At 42.6% G+C, this 24,173-nt stretch overlaps 1 protein-coding gene across 1 annotated transcript; it reads left to right on the forward strand.

Annotated features, from left to right (window-relative positions):
- Positions 1–13,568: 13,568 nt before the first annotated feature.
- On the forward strand, positions 13,569–23,737 carry LOC146984777 (deoxynucleoside triphosphate triphosphohydrolase SAMHD1-like). The gene is made up of 14 exons (XM_085783217.1): positions 13,569–13,591; positions 13,781–13,811; positions 14,080–14,240; positions 15,971–16,086; positions 16,920–16,990; positions 18,429–18,578; positions 18,671–18,771; positions 20,884–20,992; positions 21,101–21,192; positions 21,318–21,445; positions 21,893–22,074; positions 23,136–23,231; positions 23,353–23,478; positions 23,603–23,737. The coding sequence occupies exons 1-14, from the start codon at positions 13,569–13,571 to the stop codon at positions 23,735–23,737; spliced, it is 1,521 nt and encodes a 506-aa protein (XP_085639343.1).
- The last annotated feature ends 436 nt before the right edge of the window (positions 23,738–24,173 follow it).

Genomic DNA, 24,173 nt, shown 5'->3' on the forward strand with positions numbered 1-24,173 from the left:
TTCAAGCCTGCGATAAACGTTGTTGTGGAGAGACATGCGTCTGCACATGAGACACACAGACACATGTTTAAAATGACGTGTGTGTGGAAAACCGAGTGAATACGAGTATGAACGACTGCAGTCGATGTCTGACCAGCGCGGAGAGAGGAGGAGAAGTAGCTCCCAGTGCTCCCAGTGCGCGCGCCCAGCTTCCGCGTGCAGTGCGTCCAAGGGGTCAGGTGGAAGCGGCGATCGGACACGTACAGACTCTTACAGCGAAGCCAAAACGCCAGTTCAAGCCCAAAACAAAGAGTTATAACCCCGCTGAGGCTACAGCAGTATCAAAACAGGACCGGTGCTGTTTTCGCTGTGGTTCAACTCACCTGGCAGACGCTCCAGACTGTCCAGCACGTAAGGTGACATGCCGAAGCTGCAACAAGACAGGACACTTCACCCGGGTATGTAAGTCCAAGTCCAAGTCCACCGTCAAAGTTGGAGAAGTGGTTGTTCTTGAAATGAACACAGTGCTGATGTTACAAGTTAGTTAGATAACAAGATTACATGTGCAGTGACTATAAATGCAAAATCAACTTCCTGCACTGCTGAGCTAGAAGTGGATACAGGCTCTGCTGTATCCATCATTCCCGAGCACCTCTACAGAGAGCATTTCAGTAATGTACCACTGTCTGAGCCACTTTCAAGGTTAGTGACATACACTAAGTCCAGGGTCCCAGTGCTAGGCTGCCTATCAGCTACAGTGCAGCATGCAAATACAGCAGTCCCAGCTACATTATATGTTGTGAGGACAGGCACAGCTTTGCTGGGATTGGACTTATTCAGAGCACTGAGACTCTCTATTGAACATAATGCTGTGCTCTCACCTGCTACCTCCTCATCAGCCGTTAACTCACCTGCAGCTCCAGAAGCAGAGGTTATAGCCCAGTCAGTGACCGAGGAGAAGCTGGGTCTTGCAAAAGGTTTCATCCACCGAGTCAAAATCAGGGAGGGTGTCCAGCCTGTCCAACAAAAGCTTCGAAGGCTCCCCGTCTCAGTCAGACAAGCTGTCTCCGCTGAAATTGAGAGGCTCCTGGAAATGGATGTGATTGAGAGGATCGATGCATCTCCATGGGTATCACCCATCGTGGTCACACTAATGAAAAATGGTAAAGTGAGAATGTGTGTGGAGTACCGTGAGCCAAACAAGGCAGTAGTAATGGACAGTCACCCACTTCCTCATATGGATGACATTTTCACTGAAATGTACGGAGCCACTGTTTTCTCTACCCTTGACTTGGTGAATGCTTATCATCAAGTGTTGCTAGCAGAGGAGAGCCGTGACATAACTGCATTCATAACGCACGAAGGACTGTTCAGGTTTCGTAGAGTACCATATGGACTGTGTTCAGCCCCAAGTGCATTCTCCAAGCTCATGTCCCTTGTGCTGAAAGACCTCAAGGGGGTCCAGAATTACCTGGATGATGTCATAGTTTATGGCAGGGACCAGCAAGAACTGGACTGACTGCAACCTCCAGGCAGTGCTAGCTGCACTTAAAGAAGCTGGCCTCCAGCTTAATACAGAAAAGTGTCATTTCAACCAGAAAAGCCTGCAGTTCCTTGGGCATGTCGTGTCAGCTCAAGGTTTGCTGCCAAATGAGGAGCACATTAAAGCTACCACAGAAGCTCCAGTGCCTAGCGACACCACTACTCTATGCTCATTCCTGGGACTCACAGCATGGTATGCAAAGTTTGTGCAAAATTATGCATCTTTGGTTGAGCACCTGAGAGACTGCCTGCGCGATGACACTTTCAAGTGGACTGCAGCCGCACAGGTGAGCTTTGATACAGTAAAGACTCGCATTGTAAACAGTCCAGCACTGGTCGTTTTTGACCCCAGTCTCCCGACCATTGTTTCCACTGATGCTTCGGATTATGGTCTGGGGGCCATATTGACACAAGTGCATCCTGACAGCACGGAGCGTATAGTTGCATTTGCTTCACGTTAACTCACACCGACAGAACAAAAATACTCCACTGTGGAGAAGGAAGCACTCGCCTGTGTGTGGGCCGCTGAGAAGTGGAGGACTTTTCTGTGGGGAACAAGATTCACGCTGTGCACAGACCACCAGGCCCTGACCACACTGTTAGCTACAAAAGGACTGGGACGCACAGGAATGCGTATTGCAAGGTGGTCAGCCAGACTTCTGTGTTTCACATATGATGTGGTGTATCATGCTGGTGCACAAAGTTTTGCCATGTCTTTCCAGGTTGCCCCTCCCATCAGCAGAGGATGCAGAGCCAGCGATGGAGCCGGAGCTCGTGGCTTTGCTGGATGCGGAACTTCACTGTGGCATGTGAGGTGTGTCCAGAACTTACTGCTCCGAGAGTGCAGATGAAAAAAGGATGGCCTAAAACAACAAAGTCCCTACCTGCAGTGCTGAAGCCTTACTTCGCTGTCAGAGACGAACTCTCAGTCCAAGATGTGGTTGTTTACAGGGGCCCTCAGCGACGGCTTGTTCCTGTGGCCCTTAGAAAACAGCTTGTTAATCTGGCACATGAAACCCACCAGGGTGTCGTCCGCACTAAGCAGAGGCTGTGGGACTTATACTGGTGGCCAAGTATGGACATGTGTGTGCAGGAGAGCATCAGAACGTGCGTGACATGCCAGACGAATGATAAAAGTGCTAAAACACATGCTACACCACTTCAGCCGGTCCCACTGCCTGACAGCCCGTGGCAGAAGGTGGGAATCGACATCGTGGGGCCGTTCGAGTCTGCAACCTGGGACTGCCGATATGCAGTGACACTGATCGACTACTACACCAAGTGGCCAGAGGTCGCCTTTACTCACTCCATCACAACCACGGCAATCACCACTTTCCTGTCTACAGTGTTTTCCAGGTTTGGCAACCCTACAGAGCTCATCAGTGACAATGGGACTCAATTTACCTCAAGTGAGTTTGCGGACTTTCTAGCAGTGAGAGACATCAAACACAGAAAAGTGTCTCTGTATTATTCTCAAGCAAATGGGGCCGTAGAGCGCTGGAACCGCGTTCTTAAAGAAACACTCCTCACTGCTGAGCAAGAGAAGAAACCATGGAAACCCTTCATACAGGAGTTCCTGCTCACATACCGTGGAACTCCACACAGCATGCAAATATTCAAACATGCACCGAGAAGTTTGTTTACTGATGTTCGCATCAACCTACTACTGCGAATCTGCATTCTCACCAATGAACGTGGTGAATAACCAGTGCCTCAGTGCACTCACAAATGAACATTTGCAACAGTGTGTCCGCCTGGCCATCACACCATTTTAGCCAAAGTTCCAAAGACTGGCAAAAGACACAAGATGCCATTTATCTCATGAGTATGAAGGAGAAGAAGAGAGCTTGGTTTCTCCAAAAACGGAGCTCCTGCTCCAGTTTCAAAGAAAAATGCACTTTTGTGTCAAGTGGCAATCCGCTCATTTTACTGGTACTCTGCAGTGTGGCATGTCTCCCAAATAATTTCTACGGCTAAATAAGTATTTTTTATCTGGGGGGTGCGGCAGCGTGGAGTGCAGCGGTGCGGGTCTCTGGCCGTGGTGCCAGTGCTTTGGGACAGGGGCGGCCGGCCCACAGCACCCGCTGCACGTTGAAAACAGCAGTGATAACGTGCTTTCAGGTCCGAATCTCCAAACCAGAAACGTTTGTAACAGCACCGGAAAAGGTCGCTAGATTTGTCGCTTGTCGCTTTTGACAAAAAAAAGTTGCGAAGAGGGTTTGGAAAGTCGCCAGATTTAGCGAGAAAGTCGCCAAGTTGGCAACATGGTATAGCCAACAGCCGCGCAGCGCTGCACTTTGTCCCCAGAGCAGCATTCAAGGAGATCGATTACTCAGACAAAACCAAGATCATACAGTTTATAAAAACCATTATGTTTTGATTGTAGTTTAAAACAGTTTTACATATCAGAGGACTAAAAAGAAAGAAAAAGGCTTGCACACCGCAGGGCTCCTAAATGCAGTCCATTTATTATCAGGAATGTCTGACGAAGAGCTTTTGCTCGAAACGTTACACTGTTCCTGATAATAAATGGACTGCATTTAGGAGCCCTGCGGTGTGCGAGCCTTTTTCTTTCTTTTTAATTCTTGCATTTTTTGGCTCAGCACCTGCCCAAAGTTTTTGGTACGGATGTGCGTGTGACCTCTCCTTTTTTGACATATCAGAGGACTACCATATTTACAAACAGGGTACCTGAGAGTGTCTATAGAGTGCCGAAGCGGAAGCAGCCCCATGGGTCCTCAACTCGGAAAAAGGCTTCCATGCAAATGAACGGGAGCCAAAGTTTTATTTCGTGATCCGTTTGAATTGTGCCATGAGAAAAAAATATGTCCTCTACCTGTTTAAAACATCACGTTTCATGCCGAGAAATCAGCAGTTTATTGTAAAACTATTGTAAAATAAAATTCCGAAGAGTCCGTAACCAGAAAGACTACAGGTCGCGTAGGTGACGTCACACACCAAATGCCGCCCTTTCCCGTGTCAGTTGGTGACGTATTTTTAGTGGGACACCAGATTTGTAGTCCGCAGAGCGTCGTCACACAAAATACATTCTTCTGTTGCCGTTTTACGATAAACTGCTGATTTCTCGGCATGAAACGTGATGTTTAAAACACGTAGAGGACATATTTTTTTCTCATGGCACAATTCAAACGGATCACGAAATAAAACCTGGACTCCCGTTAATTCGTATGGAGACTTTTTTCGAAGTGGGGCTGCTTCCGCTTCGGCACTCTATTATCATAATCTGTAAAAAAAAGAAAAAAAAGAAAAGAAAAACCCGGTTTTGACAAGTTAACTCGTCAACGGTCCTGAACGTTCGGCACGCTGTGACAAATTTACTTGTCAATGGTCGCGAAAGAGTTAATGAAATATTTGTTTAAGCAAATGAACAGCATAGAGCAGAGGAGGCACCAAAATGGCCTCAAGCCATTATATGTAAACTAGAAAATTTCCTGGACATTTTGACAGTTCCACGGGACTGGAGGACTGCTCCGCAAGGGCCGGGTGTTGTCTCCATAAATTTAAATGTCTAAGGTGTGTGTGGACTTCCAAGTTCAGTGTTTGACAGCAGCTTGAAGGAAATATAAGACAGAGCTAATATGGGGAAGCTGGTAGAGTTCAAAGCAGGTAGGCTCCAAGAGGATAGACAAGGTTTCAGAAACCAGTAACTTTTTAGGACCCCACCCCAATCTAATATTATACAACCAGGTTGTATCCCCCGGGGAAAACAGTGCTAAACATCATGTTTTTTTTTTCTTACAACACTTTTGCTATCTGTTTGGTTTTCTAAAATAAAAGTGCACTTATGGATAAAACCAATGATGATTAAAGGATAATAAAGTTAAAGTCAAACAAGGACATACAGTAGATGATGTTATTTTCTAAAAACACTATGCTTTGTTTACTTTCCCATATTGCTTACATCAAAGTTGGTTTAATCCAAACAAAGCCAAACTATTAAACTGAAGTCAAAGAAGGATCAAAACACAATGTTGACCAGTTAATATGCTGCACACCTGTGTGTGTGTGTGTGTGTGTGTGTGTGTGTGTGTGTGTGTGTGTGTGTGTGTGTGTGTGTGTGTGTGTGTGTGTGTGTGTGTGTGTGTGTGTGTGTGTGTGTGTGTGTGGACAGCCCCAAACACAAATCCATTTGTTTCTCATGCTCAGACATACGGGAAAGACCTAATGTCTGTCTTTGTCAAGGTTGAATCCCAGTGGACTCCATCAGTAATGTCTATTTCTACAGCAAGTTTGCCCCAACCAAAGCATTCAAGATCAAGCCAAGCAGAGCAATGACAACATGAGAAAATGTTTTAATTGTTTTGTTGTTGTTTTTTGTTTTGTTTTTTTGCTTTAACTCTTGGCTGCCTGTATGTATTTCTTCTTTGTCAGATGTCCAAGTTTCTCCAGGAGTGCATTTCTAAGGTGTTGATCACTGTTTACCTGAGCAGTTATGAAAAGCATCATTGCAATATTTTGAGCAGTGGTTAGGGTTAGGGGAGAGTGGGGTAAAGTGAGACATTTTTTACATTTGCTCCATTTGATTCATCAGTAAAATTTACACATTTCCCATTAATTCAGGATGTTTCCTAGCAATGGAAATGATCAGAATGTATTTAAAACGAAGGGCAGTGAAAATATGATTGTTTTTAAAAAAGTGGTCTTGTGTCTCACTTTACCCCAGCTTAGGGGTACACTGAGACAGACAAGAGAAATCAAGGCGGTAAACTGATCCACTTACTAATGTCGGACTAGTATCAGAATCATGGGGAATGGTGAAAAAAGTGACTCAAGAACAAAATCAAATACAACACAAAATGTTTTAATTAACATTCAAATGACAGATAGAACCAGTTAGATAGTCTGGGGGTCAGATTGTAGGCCCCGACAATCGTGACCATTTTGATCAAAAGTCCTCTTGTGTGTGTGGGGAGCCGACAAAGTCGAATGTGACTAAAATTGAGTTAATTAACCAATAAAGAAGTGAGCTGACTGCATAACAAAGCAGTGTGGCTACTAGGGGTGCAACGGTACAGGTAGCCCACGGTACGATACGTACCTCGGTTTTTGGCCACGGTTCTCGGTACGGTTTCGGTATGTGTTTTGTGCAGAGAACTTTTTTTTTCTCCCAAAATAATGTTTAGAATTTATAATATTTATAATATAGCTCTCCCCTCTATCTCTCTCACTCACTCACACACACACGCACACACACACACACACACCTGAACTGTCTGTGAACAGCCCCTAGCTCCTCCCTCTGCACACTTCTTTAGTCTTTCAGTAGGTGAACACTCTGAAGCCACTTTAAAACAGAGATCGCGCTATATTGCCGTCATGGAAGACGTCACTATGCTGCAGCCACAGTCTCTCACTGGGAAAGAAGGAGTTAGTCTATTGTGTTTTTTTAAAGGGATAGTTCACCCTAGAATGATATTTTGCTCATTATCTACTCACCCTCATGTGGACTAAGGGCTGGAAGAAGTTTCAGAGTCCTCCGTCCCTTCTCTGAGTTACAGGGGGTCTTGGTGTAGCAGTGCATGTCCATATAACGGTTGTAAAGGGACACCAGAGCTCTTCGTAAAAAAACACACACAAAAAAACATCCAAATACCTCCATGCTGCTCGTATGTAATGTCCGTCTTGTGCTGAAGCCCCAAATTGCGTAATTGTCCCGAAAAAAATTAAATAAGTCTATATTTTAAGCTTGTTTGTAGCGGAAGCTTCTCAAAGCTCCTCTTCCTGGTCCGTCCAAATCTCGCGTGATTTGCGCCGGCGTCAGTGCGGTTACTGCGAATCACACGAGATTTGGATGTGACCTCACATTGTGGTGGGACAAGCAAAACGTTATTTCAATTTCTTAATTAACAAAAAAATTGACTTTGACGTAAGTCAATATTTCAGATGTAGACAAGGAGAATATAATGTTAAGAAAGATGAAATAACTGCAGCAAAGAACAAAATTGAACACACATATCAGACATATTCCTCTTTCAACTAAGGATAATGGCCCTTATTTTGTTTTGTGAGAACATATTTTGGCTGACTGGCTGACTGGCTTTTCACATGTTCCTGTTGCATTTTTCTGATGTTAGAGGACATATCAGCAGAGAAGTACGTTTTTCTGCCTTCAATTACTGTGAACCAACGGCAGACGCAAACTGGCAGTGTCAGGCAGACTGGGGTTGACGGCGTCACAACCGCAGGGTGGGGCATAGATTAATACAGAAGATGAATGCAGTAATATGACTTAAATATTGTACAGTTGTGTAGGTTTACTAAATTTAAACATCCAAGGTGTGTGTGAGAGCTGGCCTTCTTGATAAGTCAATCCAGTCAGCACAGAACAGACACAGAACATACACAGAACACAAAACATACAACAGATATATGATATGAATAAACAGTGAGGAACATATTTGAGAGTCTCCTTGTTGTTACTTTGCAGTCTAAAAGGACAGTGATGCAGATAAGACAGAGCTAAGAGGAGTTTAAAGCAGGTAGGCTCAAAGAGGATAGACAGAGCTGCAGAAACCAGTAAGTAAGGCAGGACCACACCCCAAACTAATATCATACAACACAGGTTGTAGTAGAAGAATGCCTCTCCCCTGGTGATAATGGTAAAACTAGTGATGCTATGGTAAAAGTGCTAAACATTATGTTCATTTCTTAAAACGTTTGATTTGCTTCCTGATTGGTTTTCTAAAACAAAACTTCATTGAAACAGACACACCCAAACATGGTATGACTATTCAACTAAAGTCAAACAAGGACACAGACAATGTTGACCAGTTACATTGTTGCTGATGCTACCTGTGATGTGAGTGTGGGAGGAGCTTCATTGATTTAAAAGAGCGAACAAACACATAGGCTATCAGAGATCAAGAGGAGAGACCGACGCTGGACACAACAGTGAGTACAGACAATAAATAAGAAAATAACATCTGGTCACATTAGTGAAATAGGTAAAGTTGTTAATTCATATTCTGACCAATAAATATTTAGGGTGGTGGAGTGTGTGAGTCCACAGGTAGCTAGTGATGCAGCCAACTGAACAGGTGTTAACCAGTCAATTGTTCAAAATGCTGTAGCCACCAACATTAAAGGATTGAATTTCATTGCTGAGATTAGTTGCAAAATTGTCAAAGACATCTCCATTATGACCTGGCCCCCAGCACCAGCATAGCAAAAAAAAGTTGAACATACAGTTTACATACCCGGGCAGAATTTGTGAAATACTGGCTACATTTCAGAAAATAAAATTTATAATGCAACAAAACTTTTTCTATTGTGTTTGATCTTTCTAAATCCAAGATCTTTCTAAATCCTAATAATAAGTGAAACCTCCAAAATGGCCCTGATCAAAAGTTTACATGCCCTCAAAGTTTTACCCTGATAATATACACACAGATTAACACAGACATGTTTAAATGGTTACTCAGGGTAACTTTCCACGCCTGTAACTTGATTGCTTGTAATTAGTGTCTGTGTATAAAAGGTCAATGAGATTCTGGGCTCTTGACAAACACATTTCACCCATTGCTGCACTGACTCTTCTGGATTCTAAGCCATGGGGAAGGCAAAAGCCAAAAGTCAAGAAGGTTGTTCAACTTTATAAAACAGAAAAAGAATATAAAAAAGATATCCAAAGATTTGAGAATGCCAATCAACAGTGTTCAAGCTCTCATAAAAGTGGAAATTGCCACTGAACGTAAAAACATGGCGAAACGACATGTCAGCTACCAACCGAGCTTGCCCGCTTGATGTATATATGAATGATATGAACGGCAAATTCAGAGCTTACTGGAACACTTCAGTTTGTTGATGGGGGGGATTATTGATGAATGAAAAATGTACTTTTGAATGAAATAATCGATTTTCGTGAATAGATAACAGAAGAAGTTACACAATGTACCTTTAAAGAATGGTACACAGTTACAAAATCTTCCAGGGTATGTAAACGTATGAGCACAACTGTATGAATAAGCGTTCGACCGTATCTTTATTTGCCCAGATATCTCTTAAGACGAATTCTATGTCAAATCACAAAGCAGGTTTGTTCATCACATAAGTATTCCACTAGGGAGCAGTATGTTTACATGCACAGCTAAGCGTCTCGTCGGAGTTCTGTCCTTGTCCCAGTTTAAATACAGCAGAGAAAATCAAATAATGGTGTCATCCTAATCAACATAGGTGACGATATGCGTTGTTTCAGCGGGTTGATTCAGACCCCTGTTGACTTTCATATCACGTAGGCCAAGTAGCCTAAATAACTGGAAATAAGTAACTTAGTCCCCGACCGGACGCGCTGGTCTGGTGTCGGGTTGGTCCACGGCCTTCCTTTTTTTTTTTTAACACATCTTCTCACTGGTTGCACTGTGTGTAATGCACTCAATTGGCACTGCCGCTCATCCTGGGTGAGGGATCACTCTGAGGTTTCTCCAATTTATTTTTTCTCCAATTTTTTCCGTGTAAGGGTTTTCTTGGGGGAATTTTTTTTTTTTTTTGCTTCCAAAAAAAAAACAAAGAAAACCAAGATATAAGAAAAAAAGAGGAATAAGCCCGTGGACCAATCTGACCCGAGTCATTTGTAGGCTATATAGGCTATGGCCTATTTTCAGCCCGAACCGGCCCCATGCCACCTATGCTGAGGAGGCAGACACCGTCAGTTATTCGATCTTCTCTGTTGCATGTAAACTGGGACAAGGGCAGAATTCCAATGAGCCCCTCAAATCGAGTTATGAGCAAAGCTCGATTTAGGCCACATTATCCTACCACAACAAACCCTGGATTATGATCTCTGCAAGATAGGGGGAAAACAAAATTTATCAAGCCTAAATCTACTTGATGAGATCCTAATATGTATGTTTTAGCTTTATTTTCATTATAAGAGATAAAGATACATAGGTAATCAACAGATATGCTGGATCACAGTTTTCACTGAGGAAAGTGCTACACTTGTTTGTGTCTGCCACCTAGTTTAGTGTAGCTATGTGTGTGTGTGTGTGTAATAATAAAAAGCTTGCATTTTGCACAGAAAAATTTCTAATTTGCTTTAGCGCGCCATTTTTGATGCCTCGCCATGCATATTCAAGCAGTTCTCCCTCCCACATACTTAATCTGAACTGTTTCAAAATCTCTGTACATGATAAGAGCCCCGCCCTCAACACCTCAATATGCTCGTAGACAATATCGCTCATGTCGGCCCCTTGTGGAAACAGGAAATGCCATTTTACATTGACATTGTCCGAATTGCTGGAAACCCATGTTTGGTTACACTCCGAGCGCCCCCTGGTGGATGAACCTTCAATTTGTCACAACTCCTTTGTGCATTTTCCAATTTGTTCAGAACTGCACACATGTGATGAGGGTCCGCCCCTGAACGCACCTGCCTACATCTGGTTACCGCCCCCTTGTGGATGAACCATCAACTTCAGTTCAGTTCAGAAAATGTTATTATCCCCCGAAGGGGCAATTTGTTTTGCGGCAAGCAGAACAACACAAAAACACAAACAAATCAAATACAAAACAAAACAAGGACAGTGCATTTCAATCACATGCGACATAAGACTGTAAATTCATCTCTGCGTAGCGCTCTTTCGCTGTGTTCACTCACTGACACAGAGAGAGAGAGAGAGAGAGAGAGAGAGAGAGAGAGAGAAACTAAACTAAGTAAAAACTAAACTTATCAACCAGCAGTACTTTGCATTAATTAACGAGTCTGTGGCGGCCGTTTTTCTCTTGCGCGCTGGCGCACACACACAGACACACACAAACACAGGCACATGGACAGGTGGCGCTGTAACGGTAATAAAAAAAGCACCTTGCTGTTTGTGGCTCACACACTCGCCTCGGCTCAAATTACAATGCGGCGACTTCACGTGGCGACGTCATCACTGCCCGCGGCGCAAAATGAAAGTACCGGTCCCATCTAAGCGCAGTATGGTACCGTTTTAAATATGTCAGTACCCCGGTACCACTTTAGTACCGGTATACTGAACAACCCTAGCATGCACCTACCCATAACTGGTTAGTGTCCCCTGGTGGATGAACGAAACATTGCATCTTTTCACTCCTGCCAGGTTTTTTCTCTCTCTTCTCGCATTGGCATGGGGTCGTGAGGGCCCGATCATCACCGCTTGCCACTTGTAGGGGCTCATGTGGCGTCCGGGAGGATATGTTGTTTATTATTTTTTTATCATCTTCGTCAGATAATAAAGACGCTTGAGACAGCAGCACAGTGGTTTCCTTCTTCACTACATAACACAGAGGTTTGACAGAGACACATTTCCAAGGTGTTTCTCCCAATTGTTAGTGAAACAGCTCAAGTGACTAAATCATCTTCTGACTTTCATCAGGTCAGGATAAAAATGTTCCCATAAAATACTTTTCATATTTGTGTACTGCAAAGGTCAGTGTTTCTATGAGTGGAGCAAAAAGTATTTTTGTTTTTGTTGAAATTCTAACATGTTCTTACTTTTGTGGGTTGATTTTCTGAATTGTTGTTTTTGTTGTTAAATCCATTTCAGTGAACCATCACTATTAGTAGAGTCCACACTAATACATGTATTGTTGAAACCCTGTGTGTCTTTCATGCAGATCGGCCCCAATAGCTGTAACATCACATCACATTATTGACTACCTGCATTATCAACAAGCAGAACATCGAAAGCATCAACTTACAGACACAACCAGATAAAGCTTCAGGATGCCAAAGAGAAGACTGTCACTGGACCCTCAACCAGTCTTTGAGGAATGGGATGTAGACCGCATGTGTCAGTACCTGAAAGACTTACTTGATAGAGGTTGGTTTTCTGGTTTGGTAAATTAAACAGATGCTTGTTGTTACTCCTGGTTGACTTAAGTCAGCCAGATGAGAGACGCTTTAACTCTGGATATTACTTCTGTGCTATACTAAACATTAGGGGTGTCACGAAATCGATCGAATTTACGTCGAAGAACTTACGAAGAAAAGTTATTTCACAATTTATACCGTTTTATCACCCAGCCCTGGGTGGGCTACTGTCCCTCCTACCTGGGAAACAGGAGGGAGACACAGCTCTAACTACACAACACTGATAAGCGCTGAGAGCCGCATGTTGCAGTGACGTTATAGGATTAAAAAAAACGAGAAGGTGCAACTTGCCACTAAACTTCTTGTCGATGTATTATTTGCGGGGGCTTACGGGGGATCTGGTGACGGTGGAGGATCTGGGACTGATTCACTGTGGACCACCACCAGTCTGATCAGGTCCATCACAGCACAGCAGCTGCAGCTCTGCCCCGCTGTCTGTGACAGTCTGTCACATACACACTCTGTGTATCAGCGCAATCTCGTTTACATTACATTAAACCGACATCAGGAGAATAATGACGCGACAGTGAATTCATGAAAATACTGTACTAATTGTTCCATGACTTTGGACATATTCTTTATTTATTTATTTTGTTTTGTTGCACATTGTCATTTTAAAAGTAGCCTAGTGCACACTGCTGTAACCAAAAGGATGACATGCACCCTCTGTGACCTCTAATTTATTTTGTTGTTACCTTTATATTGTAAATAAATCATTTAAATTTGACCATTAGTGCCTAATGTGATACATTATGGAAATTGCATCACTTATATGTAGCCTATACTTTGAAATAAGATTTACTGTACAAAATTTGATGAATAAAACCAATGATCGTAGACTAGGCTAGTCTGAAAATGACATAGGCCTCTGTGCTGTAAGAAAAAGAAAAAAAAATCGAGAATCGAATCGAATCGTGACCCTAAAATCGAAAATCAAATCGAATCGAGGATTTGGAGAATCGTGACACCCCTACTAAACATACCAAAGAATGAAAGCTAATATCAACACAACTTGTCCTGATAAATACCATGTATTAGAGGAATGCTAATAATGTTTCTGTTAATTAAATCCTCTTAATCAGCGAGCAAGATCACTGGTAACAAGCTGCTGCATAAACTCACCGATGATGAACAGAGGATACTCGGTATAAGGTGAATAGTTATTTTTTGTCAGTTATTAAACTAATTTGCCATGTCTATAATTGTTGTGATTCTGTACAGTAACTGTACAGAATCACAACAATTATGGCCTTAAGGAAGCATGTAGTCAAAAGCAAATTCCAAAGTGGCAATGCCCATCATCCTAACTGTATAGATTTGTAATTAGTCTCTTTCTTCACCTTTACCTCTATTATGCTGCTCTGTGATTTCTTTTTTCTGTTTCATCTGAAAAATCTTGAACAGGATCCTAGACCATTTTGAAGAAGAAGGCAAGGTAATATAAAAACATATCCCACCATACATGTTTCTGAATACAAAGAGATGCCAAAGAGATTACTAAGAAAAGACTAAACAATTAACAACTGTAACAGAGTGTGTAAGGTGGTATTGTGAATAAATGAGCCATTACAACCCCATAATCAGGACAGTGCTCTCACATTTCGCAGTTTGAAATGCAGAAGGAAACTAATGAACTGAACTAAGAATTACTAGTATTAATTCTGGATGAGGTCCATTGTTTTATTCTATTGCTTTTCTCCAAGGTGTTTAATGATCCCATCCATGGTGTCGTGGAGTTACACCCACTTCTCATCAAAATCATAGACACACCTCAGTTCCAGAGACTGCGACACATTAAACAGTTTGGAGCGGGCTACTTTGTTTACCCTGGAGCCTGCCACAACCGCTTTGAGCACTCCATTGGGTATGTGTGTTTTCTGACATGTCTCTGACAGTAATCACGTCATATTAAGCTATGGTCTACGATCTGAAAGACAATGAGAAAAATTTGATAAAAGCACCCCCCACACCCTCCCCTCCGAGCTCATGGCCCTCCCCTCGGAGCCTCCTAACGACACACCCCTTCAGCAGAGCGGAGCAACAAGCCTGCCAGCAGAAACCAAACACGGCGCCAGCTTTGAATGCGGAGTAAAATGTCGGATTCACAGTCACAACTTCCACAATAAAAGACAAAGATTACCTGTTCAACATAAACTCCGCTTATCAGCACTGCCGCTGCAGCCTGAACGGGGTCGCTCTGCACACTGCACACCGCGGCTCCGCTGAGCTCCAGACCCCGAGTCTTCCTGCTTCTCTCCACGACACACAGCGCCCTTTGCTGGGCTGCCCGGTGCGACCAATCTCCCTCCAGCTCTGGAGCTTTCCTCGGCGCAGCTAATGGCGGCGGTGCCCATACCGGCGACCCCGTTGCTGCTACCGGTAATTACGGCAACGACGGCAACTGGCACCGCCGTCATTGGCATTAGTGTTGGAAGCGGCTGTGTGTAGGGGAGAGGATCAGGGAGAGTCGGGGTCTGGAGCTGGGCCGGGGGTGCGGGGCAAGCAGGCACTGAATTCATGGTTCCTGTGGCTGAGCTGCTCAGGGGGTTACAAACCACTTGTAGTTTATAAGCGGAAAGGGGTGGGGATGAGGCGGGACGACAAGGAGCCGCGAGTCGAGGGGATTGGATGGAGGGTACGAGAGAGAAATTGACCAAGAATACTAAAAATAGTAGACACTTTAGGCTACTCGTTGCACTTTAAAGGTGTAGCTACAGAAATGGCCGTTTGTCCTGTTTGTCGCGCCGAGTTGTCACGAGCTGCAACACGAGTTTACCCGAGTGAGGAAAACGAATTTGATTGGTCGCTATCGAGCGGGCGGGATATTCAAAGTTTGGGGCGAGACCGAGCTCCGTGTGTGTGTGTGTGTCTCAGACGTTTGAATGACGGATTATGGATCCAATATCAGTGGCTGATGAATCGTGTACAGGCTGACGTATAATCTGTGCGTCTGCATTATCCAATGCGAAAAAAAAATACACACTTTCATCCCGGATTTATTCAAAAATAGAATTTTGCACAAAGTTTGGCCTACATCGTCTGAAAGATGAGTTATCACATTAATTTTATGATCCAGAGTGGGCTCAAATTCAGTTTTCTTTTCTGTACAGCTTTAAAACCAGCACTTTAAGACAGTTGCACTTTAATGAATCTCAACAGCACTTTACAACACTTATTGTCGAATGCATTTTAATTTTGTACTACTCCTTGCTCCTTCTGACAGAAGCTACTATATATATATATATATATATATATATGTTGTGCTTTGTTTTGTCCCTGTCTAATGTTGTTTTAGTGTGAACTGTGGAACTGCAGAAGGAAATTAGCTTTAGAGCTAAATCTGACATGTACATATTGTATGTTCATGAATATGCAGAGTCAAAAACAAATAAATGAAAATGAAATCTAAATGACCTTAGTAATAATGATCAATCTTTCAAATCGTAGACCATAGCTTTAAATGGAAAGTGATTTGCACTGTTAACACATTGCATTGTGTGCATGTTTGTTTATACGTATGTATGTATGTATGTATGTATGTATGTATGTATGTACGTATGTACGTATGTATGTGTGTGTTATATGGTCTAACAGGGTGGCTCACTTGGCTGGACAATTTGCACAAACTCTAAAATCAAAGCAGCCTGAACTGAACATCACTGACAGAGACGTCCTTTGTGTGCAAATTGCAGGTCTTTGTCATGACCTGGGTGAGTGACACACATTTTAATTCACCATTCTTTTTTTTTTTTCAAATGTTATGATAGTGGACTGATTCATTCAGAAAAATAGAGCTGATTTTCTTCAGGGAATGCATTAAAGCAGAAGTAAGCGATCCGGTCGTTTTGGCTAATACTGCGTTCCAGGCAGGCTTTTGAAACCTTAAATTACAGCTTCAAGTCACAATTTACGACTTTGTAGCGTTCCAGGCAACCCACTCGTGTTTCTCCGACCTGTTTTACCTGTGAAAGTCACTATAACGGCCACTCGTAACTTCTGACCCGTGAACTCGTACCAGATCGAACTGGTACGACTTCACAGGTCGGAAAAATACGAGTTACGAGTTGCCTTGAACGCACCATAACGTCTTGTCAGCCGATGGAGTTAGCAGCCCCCGCCCTCGTCATGGATCTATTGGTCCTCGTCCCTACGTCACCACATTCAGGCGCATCCCTTGGCTGCACACACAGAGAGGACTGCCCCTTTATGCCGTTCTCTCTCCTCATTGGATAAAACTTGTAGGATGCTCAGAGCAGAGGGACTGACAGACCCGCGTTTCGGTCCAAACACTCTATGTAAGTGATTGCTGTCGGAAGATACAACTATTTAAGACTTATATTAACACAAAAATATTGCTTACTTCTGCTTTAAGTAAAAAGTACTTCTGTACCAAATGTACTTACATGAAGAACATTGAATTTGAACAAGAGGTAATATTCCTAAGATGTTTGAAATAAAACACTTTTTACAACATGAAATCACAAATGTCTCAATTCAGAGTTCAAACAAAGTCATGATTACATTGTTTTTTTTTTTTATATAGGACATGGGCCATTTTCACATATGTTTGATGATATGTTCATCCGCAAAGCATGTCCAGATAAAGAGTGGAAGGTGAGAAATAGTTCAACTTATTTTGTTCTGTGAAACACAAAAATGAAACATATAAAAAACACAGAGAAGAGCTGCACTTAGATAACTAATCAGGGGCATACAGGCACTAATTAATTAGCAAAGACATGAAAATGACAGTGTTTAGTTCTCAATGTGGCAGCAAAAAGAGTAATCTAACAATGTTACAAATAAAATGATAACTGTTTAAACAATTAGGCTACATTTCAAAAATGTGTGACAGTTGAGGGTCCTGTCACTATGCCTCCAATTGATCATAGAAGAGAGTAACCCTACGTCACGTAAAAGGCCACGCCCCCTTGCCGGTGAAAACAAAGGAGAAGTCCTCAGTGTGTTCCATAGGCGCCAATACAAAAAACCACAGTGCCAAAGAGTTGTTGTGTGGTATTGTTCGTTGAACAACTTAAAAAAACCTAACATCAGATTTCCCCTACTCCCCTTAAGAGAGTGGGACAGGAAAAGAAGAGATTTATGGCTTCAGGCCGTACGAAGAATGGACAAAATGGCAAGCTGTGGGACCTGGCTAGTCCACATGTGTTTGTGTGGTAAACCATTTCAGGGGGTCAACCGCCATTCCGAAGGTCCGCTAACGTTATTTCGAAATTTTCCGAAGGCCCGTTCTAAAATTGTACATAATGTGTGGGCTAATAAGGGGGAAAAAAAATTCATCATCACTGGCCGCTCGCACCCAAGGCAACTGCTCTAACCGCTGCACTACGGCGGCAGTTGATTGACAGGTCTCACTCCGCATTATATACAGCACCTCTCCCCGCTGAGTGGGCTCATTTTCCGGTAGGATTTATGGACATACATTGCCTAAATCTTTATTTTTTTTTTTAAAAATTTAAAAAAAAAAATTTTTTAGCTGTCTGCCTGACAAACATTAGCTATTGCAGGAGGTTTCCAGGCCGTTTAACGTTAGAAAGGCGAAATCAAGACGGACTACGGCGGGATTTGTATTTACCGCCAGTCAAACCAGCAGTTTGTTTTCACCGGAATGGGGGCATGGCCTCACTTGCTGCTCTCATCTATGCGCCCTGGCTGCTTGGTCAAGGGGATGTGCCTTTGGCTGAATGGTTAGCGCGCATGACTGCTACCCGGGAGTCTGGGGTTCGAAACCCGCCCAGGCCCTCTTCACCTTGCCACAAATGTCTACCAAAATAAATGCCAACAACAGAGTTTTTAGAGGGAATCAGTCTTGGAGTCTCTCTTTTGGTTTTATTAGTATGTGAAGAAAGAAAAGGAGGTCAAACTCTTGATGGAGACAGAGCATCAAGAGCCTCTTGATGGCTCCAGACTAACTTATTTTACTAGGAGCACAGTGACCCCTAACTTAAAATTTTAGGAGCGCAAGCAGAAAATTTAAGGGCGCTACATTATTGTACTAACATAAAATGAAATAAGTTCATGTATTTTGCAGCATGAGAAGAATTCTCAAAAGATGTTTGACCACATGGTTAAGAACGACTTGAAGAAAGCGATGAAGCACTATGGTCTGGAGCCAGAACAGGACATAGCATTCATCAAGGAGATGATTGGAGGACCTCTGGAGCCTGCGGCAAGAGACAAGGTAGCCTACCTGTCAGTCTTACATTAAGTTAGTATCAGTATCATCATTGCTACGTCAGCCAGTGTTTCACTGTTGCTCTGTCATCGCCACAGTGGTCGTATAAAGGTCGAGCCCAGGACAAGTCCTTCCTCTATGAAATTGTGGCCAACAAAACAAATGGCATTGATGTGGACAAGTTTGACTACTTTGCCAGGTGAAGCTTGTTGAATTAAAATAATTAACTTTTTAATGTAGAGTGATGAACACTATCATTTTCCCTGAACAATTACAGTAGCCTACACTGCTTAGCTAAAAGCACAGTTACATTTGCACAGTCTCTTCTACTGGCACAGTAGGGGTGCAACGGTACAGGTAGCCCACCGTACCTCGGTTTTTGGCCACGGTTCTCAGTACGGTTTCGGTATGTGTTTTGTGCAGAGAACTTTCTTTTTCTCCCAAAATAATGTTTAAAATTTATATTATTTCTCCCCCGAATACTCTGAGTGTTCGGTTTCAGAACAGCTGATCAGAAATAGTTCAATCAACCCAGAGTACGTTGAGCCTGAGGGAGGCGCGTTCACCGTGAGCACAAGAAGCCATCATCAGCCTGCCAGGGAGCAGGTTTGCTTCACAGCTCATGTTGCCGTAGCGACTGACTCAGCATTACGCTGATCCTGCTCTCTGAAACGGAAATTCTGAGTTTCCCTCATCTCAGGCTCAACATACTCAGAGTTTCCACTAATCTCGCTTTCTGAAACGGACACCTGAAGTATCTGTGAACAGCCCCTAGCTCGTTGCATCCCCCTAGCTCCTCCTCCCTCTGCACACTCCTTTAGTCTTTCATATGGTGAACACTCTGAAGCCACTTTCAAACAGAGATGGCGCTATATTGCCGTCATGGAAGACGTCAATGCTGGCAGCCACAGTCTCTCACTGGGAAAGAAGGAGTTAGTCTATTGTGTTTTTTTAAACAGACTTTCACTACTCTCATCCCTGTCAGTCAACTCCTCCTGCTCGACATCGTCTTCCTATCGCACGTGGGCACGTGCGACACACGTGCAGTGTGCATGGACAGAGTCCTGCTGGAACTCTAATAAAAGCTAAATGTGCTAAATCGCGCTAATAACTAATTAATTTCCCCCGCGATCGCTATCAGCGACCGCTCGTGCTGCCGCCTGTTTGTTTTGTTTTCTTTTTTCCACTCTTCTGTGTGTGTGTGAGCTGCACTTTCAGTTGGGGGGGAGTCACTGTGAGTCACTGTGAACAAAGACGGTTTATAAACCCAATTTATCCATTTATTGAATATCTTTGCTGTGAGTGTGTGGAGGCTCAACAGTGATTGGACATCGACTCGCGGGGGCGGGCTTTCGCCTTAAACGGCCAGGCACACACATACACGGCACAGCTGCCTGTAAAGCAGTAAGAGCTGATGCAAGCTGAATCTGAAATACCGCGGTCCAAGAGCGTATTGCACCGTGCAGGCCGTATCGAATGGTTCGGTATTTTACCGAGAACCGTTGCATCCCTATGGCACAGTTTAATGATGAAAAAATGGAAAAAGCACGCACATCCCTACTGCGTTCACATGGAGTCTGGCAGATGGCAGACGGCAAATGCCGCTGGACGGAATGGTAAAACAAACAAACGGTCCGACAGCACAGCACAGCACAACGGCAAGACGCATCACCATGTTGCTATGGCAACGTCAACATACTTGTACTCATACATCACGTTCGGTTGAGGATACCGTCGCGGCAGACGGCTAAAGTTAAAATATTTGAACTCGGGATGGCATTGCCGTTGCTGTCCACTGTATTTTTTTGCCATCCTCCTCTAAGTTTTACCGTTGTTCTCTCGTCCACTAACATGACATCCAGCTTGCCGTCTGCCATCTGCCAGACTCCATGTGAACGCAGCAGTCTACGCTGGGTGCCGGACACCACGAGTAAATATTAGGAAAAGGGAAAGTTTAAATGATCCACATTTATATTTGACACTGATCTTTTTCTATTTCAATTGTCTTTTCTATTTATTCAGTTTTTTAGTACCTTATACTGTATATAAAATGTTTATGTATAGTGTATATTTTCTTTATCTTAGTGCTCACAGGGTCAAATATGAGCTCTCTGTTATATTGCTTTTTTGTCTTTTGTATGTCTTATGCTGCTACTGAATGGGTGAATTTCCTTTGGGATCTATAAAATATCTAATCTAAACTATTCTAGTCTGTGTGTCTGTGTTTTACTCCATGCAGTAATCATTTAGGTGATTTTATTAGTTCAATGTAATAATCTCCTGTTCTCATCATATTCCCTTAATCTCTCAGGGACTGCCACCACCTTGGCATCCGAAATGACTTTGACCATCACCGCTTCATCCAGTTTTCCAAAGTGTGTGAAGTAGATGGGAAGAAGCACATTTGCATCAGAGACAAGGTGGAGTCAAAGTTACTGCTGCGGTATTCATTTTTTTAATGAAAGTTTAATCAGTGAATCATTTTTACTGAGAAATTGTGACTAACTAATAGGCAATATGCTCAATAGGAGGAGGACAATCTGCGTGACTTGTTTGAAAACAGGACTACTCTCCACAGAAAAGCCTGCCAGCACAGAGTGAAAGTGCTCATAGAGATTATGTAAGAGTCGTTCCTGTGTTGACAACATTTAGCTTGGTCTTCTGCCTGTTGTCTCTCATTTCCTTTGCTTAAACTCTCACTAAATATTATCAGTGATAACATTGTGATAATATATTTTTATCAAGGATCACAGATGCCTTCTTAAAAGCGGATAAATGCATCAAAATTAAAGGCATAGAAGAGGACGGGGAAGAGAAGACATTTACTCTTTCAACAGCCATAGATAACATGGATGCCTACACCAAGCTGACAGGTCAGTTGGCTGTCAAAAAGAACATTAAGACACAAGAAACAGGATACACAGAGCACCACCTGTGCTAAATCTAAAATATTGCTGTGACACTGTGACACATTCTGGAGGCCTGAATGAAAGAGGCACAATTCTCCCTATTACAAGTTAGTGTACCATGAAAATTATTTTTGATGGCACATTAAGGTAAAATAATAGGAAAATATTGCTATAATTCATACTTGTGTTCTTGGATTTGAATTTTTTGCATGCCAGTCTGCATTTATAAAACACATTTAAATGAAATGTTCTTAATATTAAACTATCTTTAAATTGTAAAACAAATGTATGAAGATAATGCAATCTTATCACAGTTATGTTTTTGTATGAGCCTTTTATGAAAAATTGAATTGAATAAATCTCTGGTTTGTTCTTAACCGGTTTTCCACTGGTTCTGTGTTTTTCCTGTAGATCGAGTGTTTGACCTAATACTCATTGAACCCTCCCACATGTACATATCCTGCTCACAGAATGAGAATGATGAAAGTAATGAAGAGATGGATGCTGCGAGGGAGATTCTCAAGAGAATCATAGACCGAGATTTCTACTTGTGTCTGGGCAGTTTTAAGTATCCAGAACCAAAACACACTGAGGTTTGCACTTGATTCTTCGTGTCTGTGTTGAGTACAACATCTGCTTTACATGGTGACATGTGACTGTGGTGTGTGTGTGTGTGTGTGTGTGTGTGTGTGTGTGTGTGTGTGTGTGTAAGACATCACTGAATATTCCAATCACAATTTGGAAAATTGATGTTGTAGTAAAGTGGAATGTTTGGACTGCTGATTGTTCAGTTGAATTGTGTGTATGACTTGTTTTGATGGTAGCTACATTTTAGAGAGTATAGACTTAAATTCACCTATATTCAATTACTCATTTTGTCTCCTGTTACTGATCATCATTGCAAATTGCCCCCCTTCCAGTGTTGAGCTCCTTCAGCAGCTGCTGCTGCTGCTGCTGCTGTCCCTTCCCCCTCCTGACTGTGACATTTCCTCATTCATCAAGTTAGCTATGGGCTCTATGCACAGCTACAGCACTTCCTGAACTTAAGGCAGGTCCTTCATTTCCTGTCTTACAATACTGGACAAACTGATTAATCCAGGTGTGTCTGACCATTGTGACTACTCAGACACACCTGGATTAATCAGTTTGTCCAATAATGTAAGACAGGAAATGAAGGACCTGCCTTAAGTTCAGGAAGTGCTGGAGCTGTGCATAGAGCCCATTTCACCTGAGTTGTTGTAACCAACGTTATTGTTTCATTGGTCAGCATGTTACAGTTTTAACATGTTCATTGCTGGATTGTATTCAACAGCTCAAACATATAAGTTTCTGATCAGTGCTACATTTACTCTGAGCACTTGATGTCAAAAATGAGGCTGAAGTATCACAAGATATATAGTTGTGATGAAAGTTTTTCTGTTTCAATTCACTGCCACAGAACTTCAAAACAGTAACTGGGTAGGCGTACATTGTCATTTTCACACTTTTTATACAAACACAAGCACACGTCGGAAAGTTGCCTATTATGTGAGGGAAATGTTTTATTTTGGACAGGAGAAAATGCACCGATTGTGGTTGAAGTCTTGCTACTGTACATGTTGTCAAGTTGTATGTCTAATGAATCGTACCTCTCACTTTGTCCTCTCTCCCATAGGAGGTGAAAAAGCAGTGGAAAGCACAACTAGCTGAACCCATCCCTGATGGGGCCACTCAGGGTGATGAGCTGACACCAGATGACTTTGAAATTGTGGTAAGATTTTTGTCTGATTCCCCTCATTTTACTTTTCTTTTGGCTTTGTTGATCATTGTGATCAGCTATGAAGATAATGTTCTTATTCTTTTTAAAAGCATCTTTAACCCCTTTCTTTTAGGTCACTTCTTTTGACTACAGGATGAAAGCTGAGGATGGTCAGACGCTGGTGGACCCCATCAGTAATGTCTATTTCTATCGCAAGTGTGCCCCAACCAAAGCATTCAAGATCAAGCCAGACGACCAGGTCATAACTAGAGCAATGACAACAGCAACAAAAATAGAAAATGTTTAAATTATTCCTTCACTTTAGCTGTTTGTTGCCTGTATGTATTTCTTCATAATGAAGCCACTGCTGAATTTTTTTTCAGATGTCCAAGTCTCTCCAGGAGCGTTTTTCTAAGGTGAAGATCACTGTTTACCTGAGGAATAAAGGAAAGCAACTGGCTGCTAAGAAACACTATGAGCAGTGGTACAACAACATTACCACCTCCACTACCGCCTAAGGTAATTTTTAAATCTGGTCTATCAAATATAAACCTACAGATGGAAAAAATTGCAGAGATAGGCTTTGATTTAGAACCAGGTCACAGATACAAGGAGCCGAAATCTCTGTTTTTGGATTTGGAATTAGTTTACAACTGCAACCAATTTAGTACCACAGGTTTCAGATAAACTCTGCACTGCTGTTATTAATGCACTAATCTGTCTGTCTGTTTTTTCTTTTTTTACATACAGGATGAGCACCCACAGAGAGCTGAAGATGTGGCTCAAACTTCAAAGGGCAAACACTGATAATTATTGGGAATTGGAAATTATTTACAGAGTAGAAAGAGGATGAAATATTACGTAATATCTTACAGCTTTACAAGAGCCCTGCTCAATATTATATACATTTGTTTTACTTTGACTTTTTCTGTTGCTGTGTCACATTTAAACTAT

This window comes from Trachurus japonicus, chromosome 7, assembly GCF_045865225.1.
Source record: "Trachurus japonicus isolate A0001 chromosome 7, Traja_1.0".
NCBI classification, from domain to species: Eukaryota; Metazoa; Chordata; class Actinopteri; order Carangiformes; family Carangidae; genus Trachurus; species Trachurus japonicus.

Coding starts and splice junctions, on each gene's coding strand:
- LOC146984777 (XM_085783217.1), top strand. CDS start 13,569: ATGTCTATAATTGTTGTGATTCT. Junction 16,991..18,428: donor GTCCAGATAAAGAGTGGAAG/GTGAGAAATAGT, acceptor TGTATTTTGCAG/CATGAGAAGAATTCTCAAAA. Junction 23,232..23,352: donor CAGATGACTTTGAAATTGTG/GTAAGATTTTTG, acceptor CCTTTCTTTTAG/GTCACTTCTTTTGACTACAG.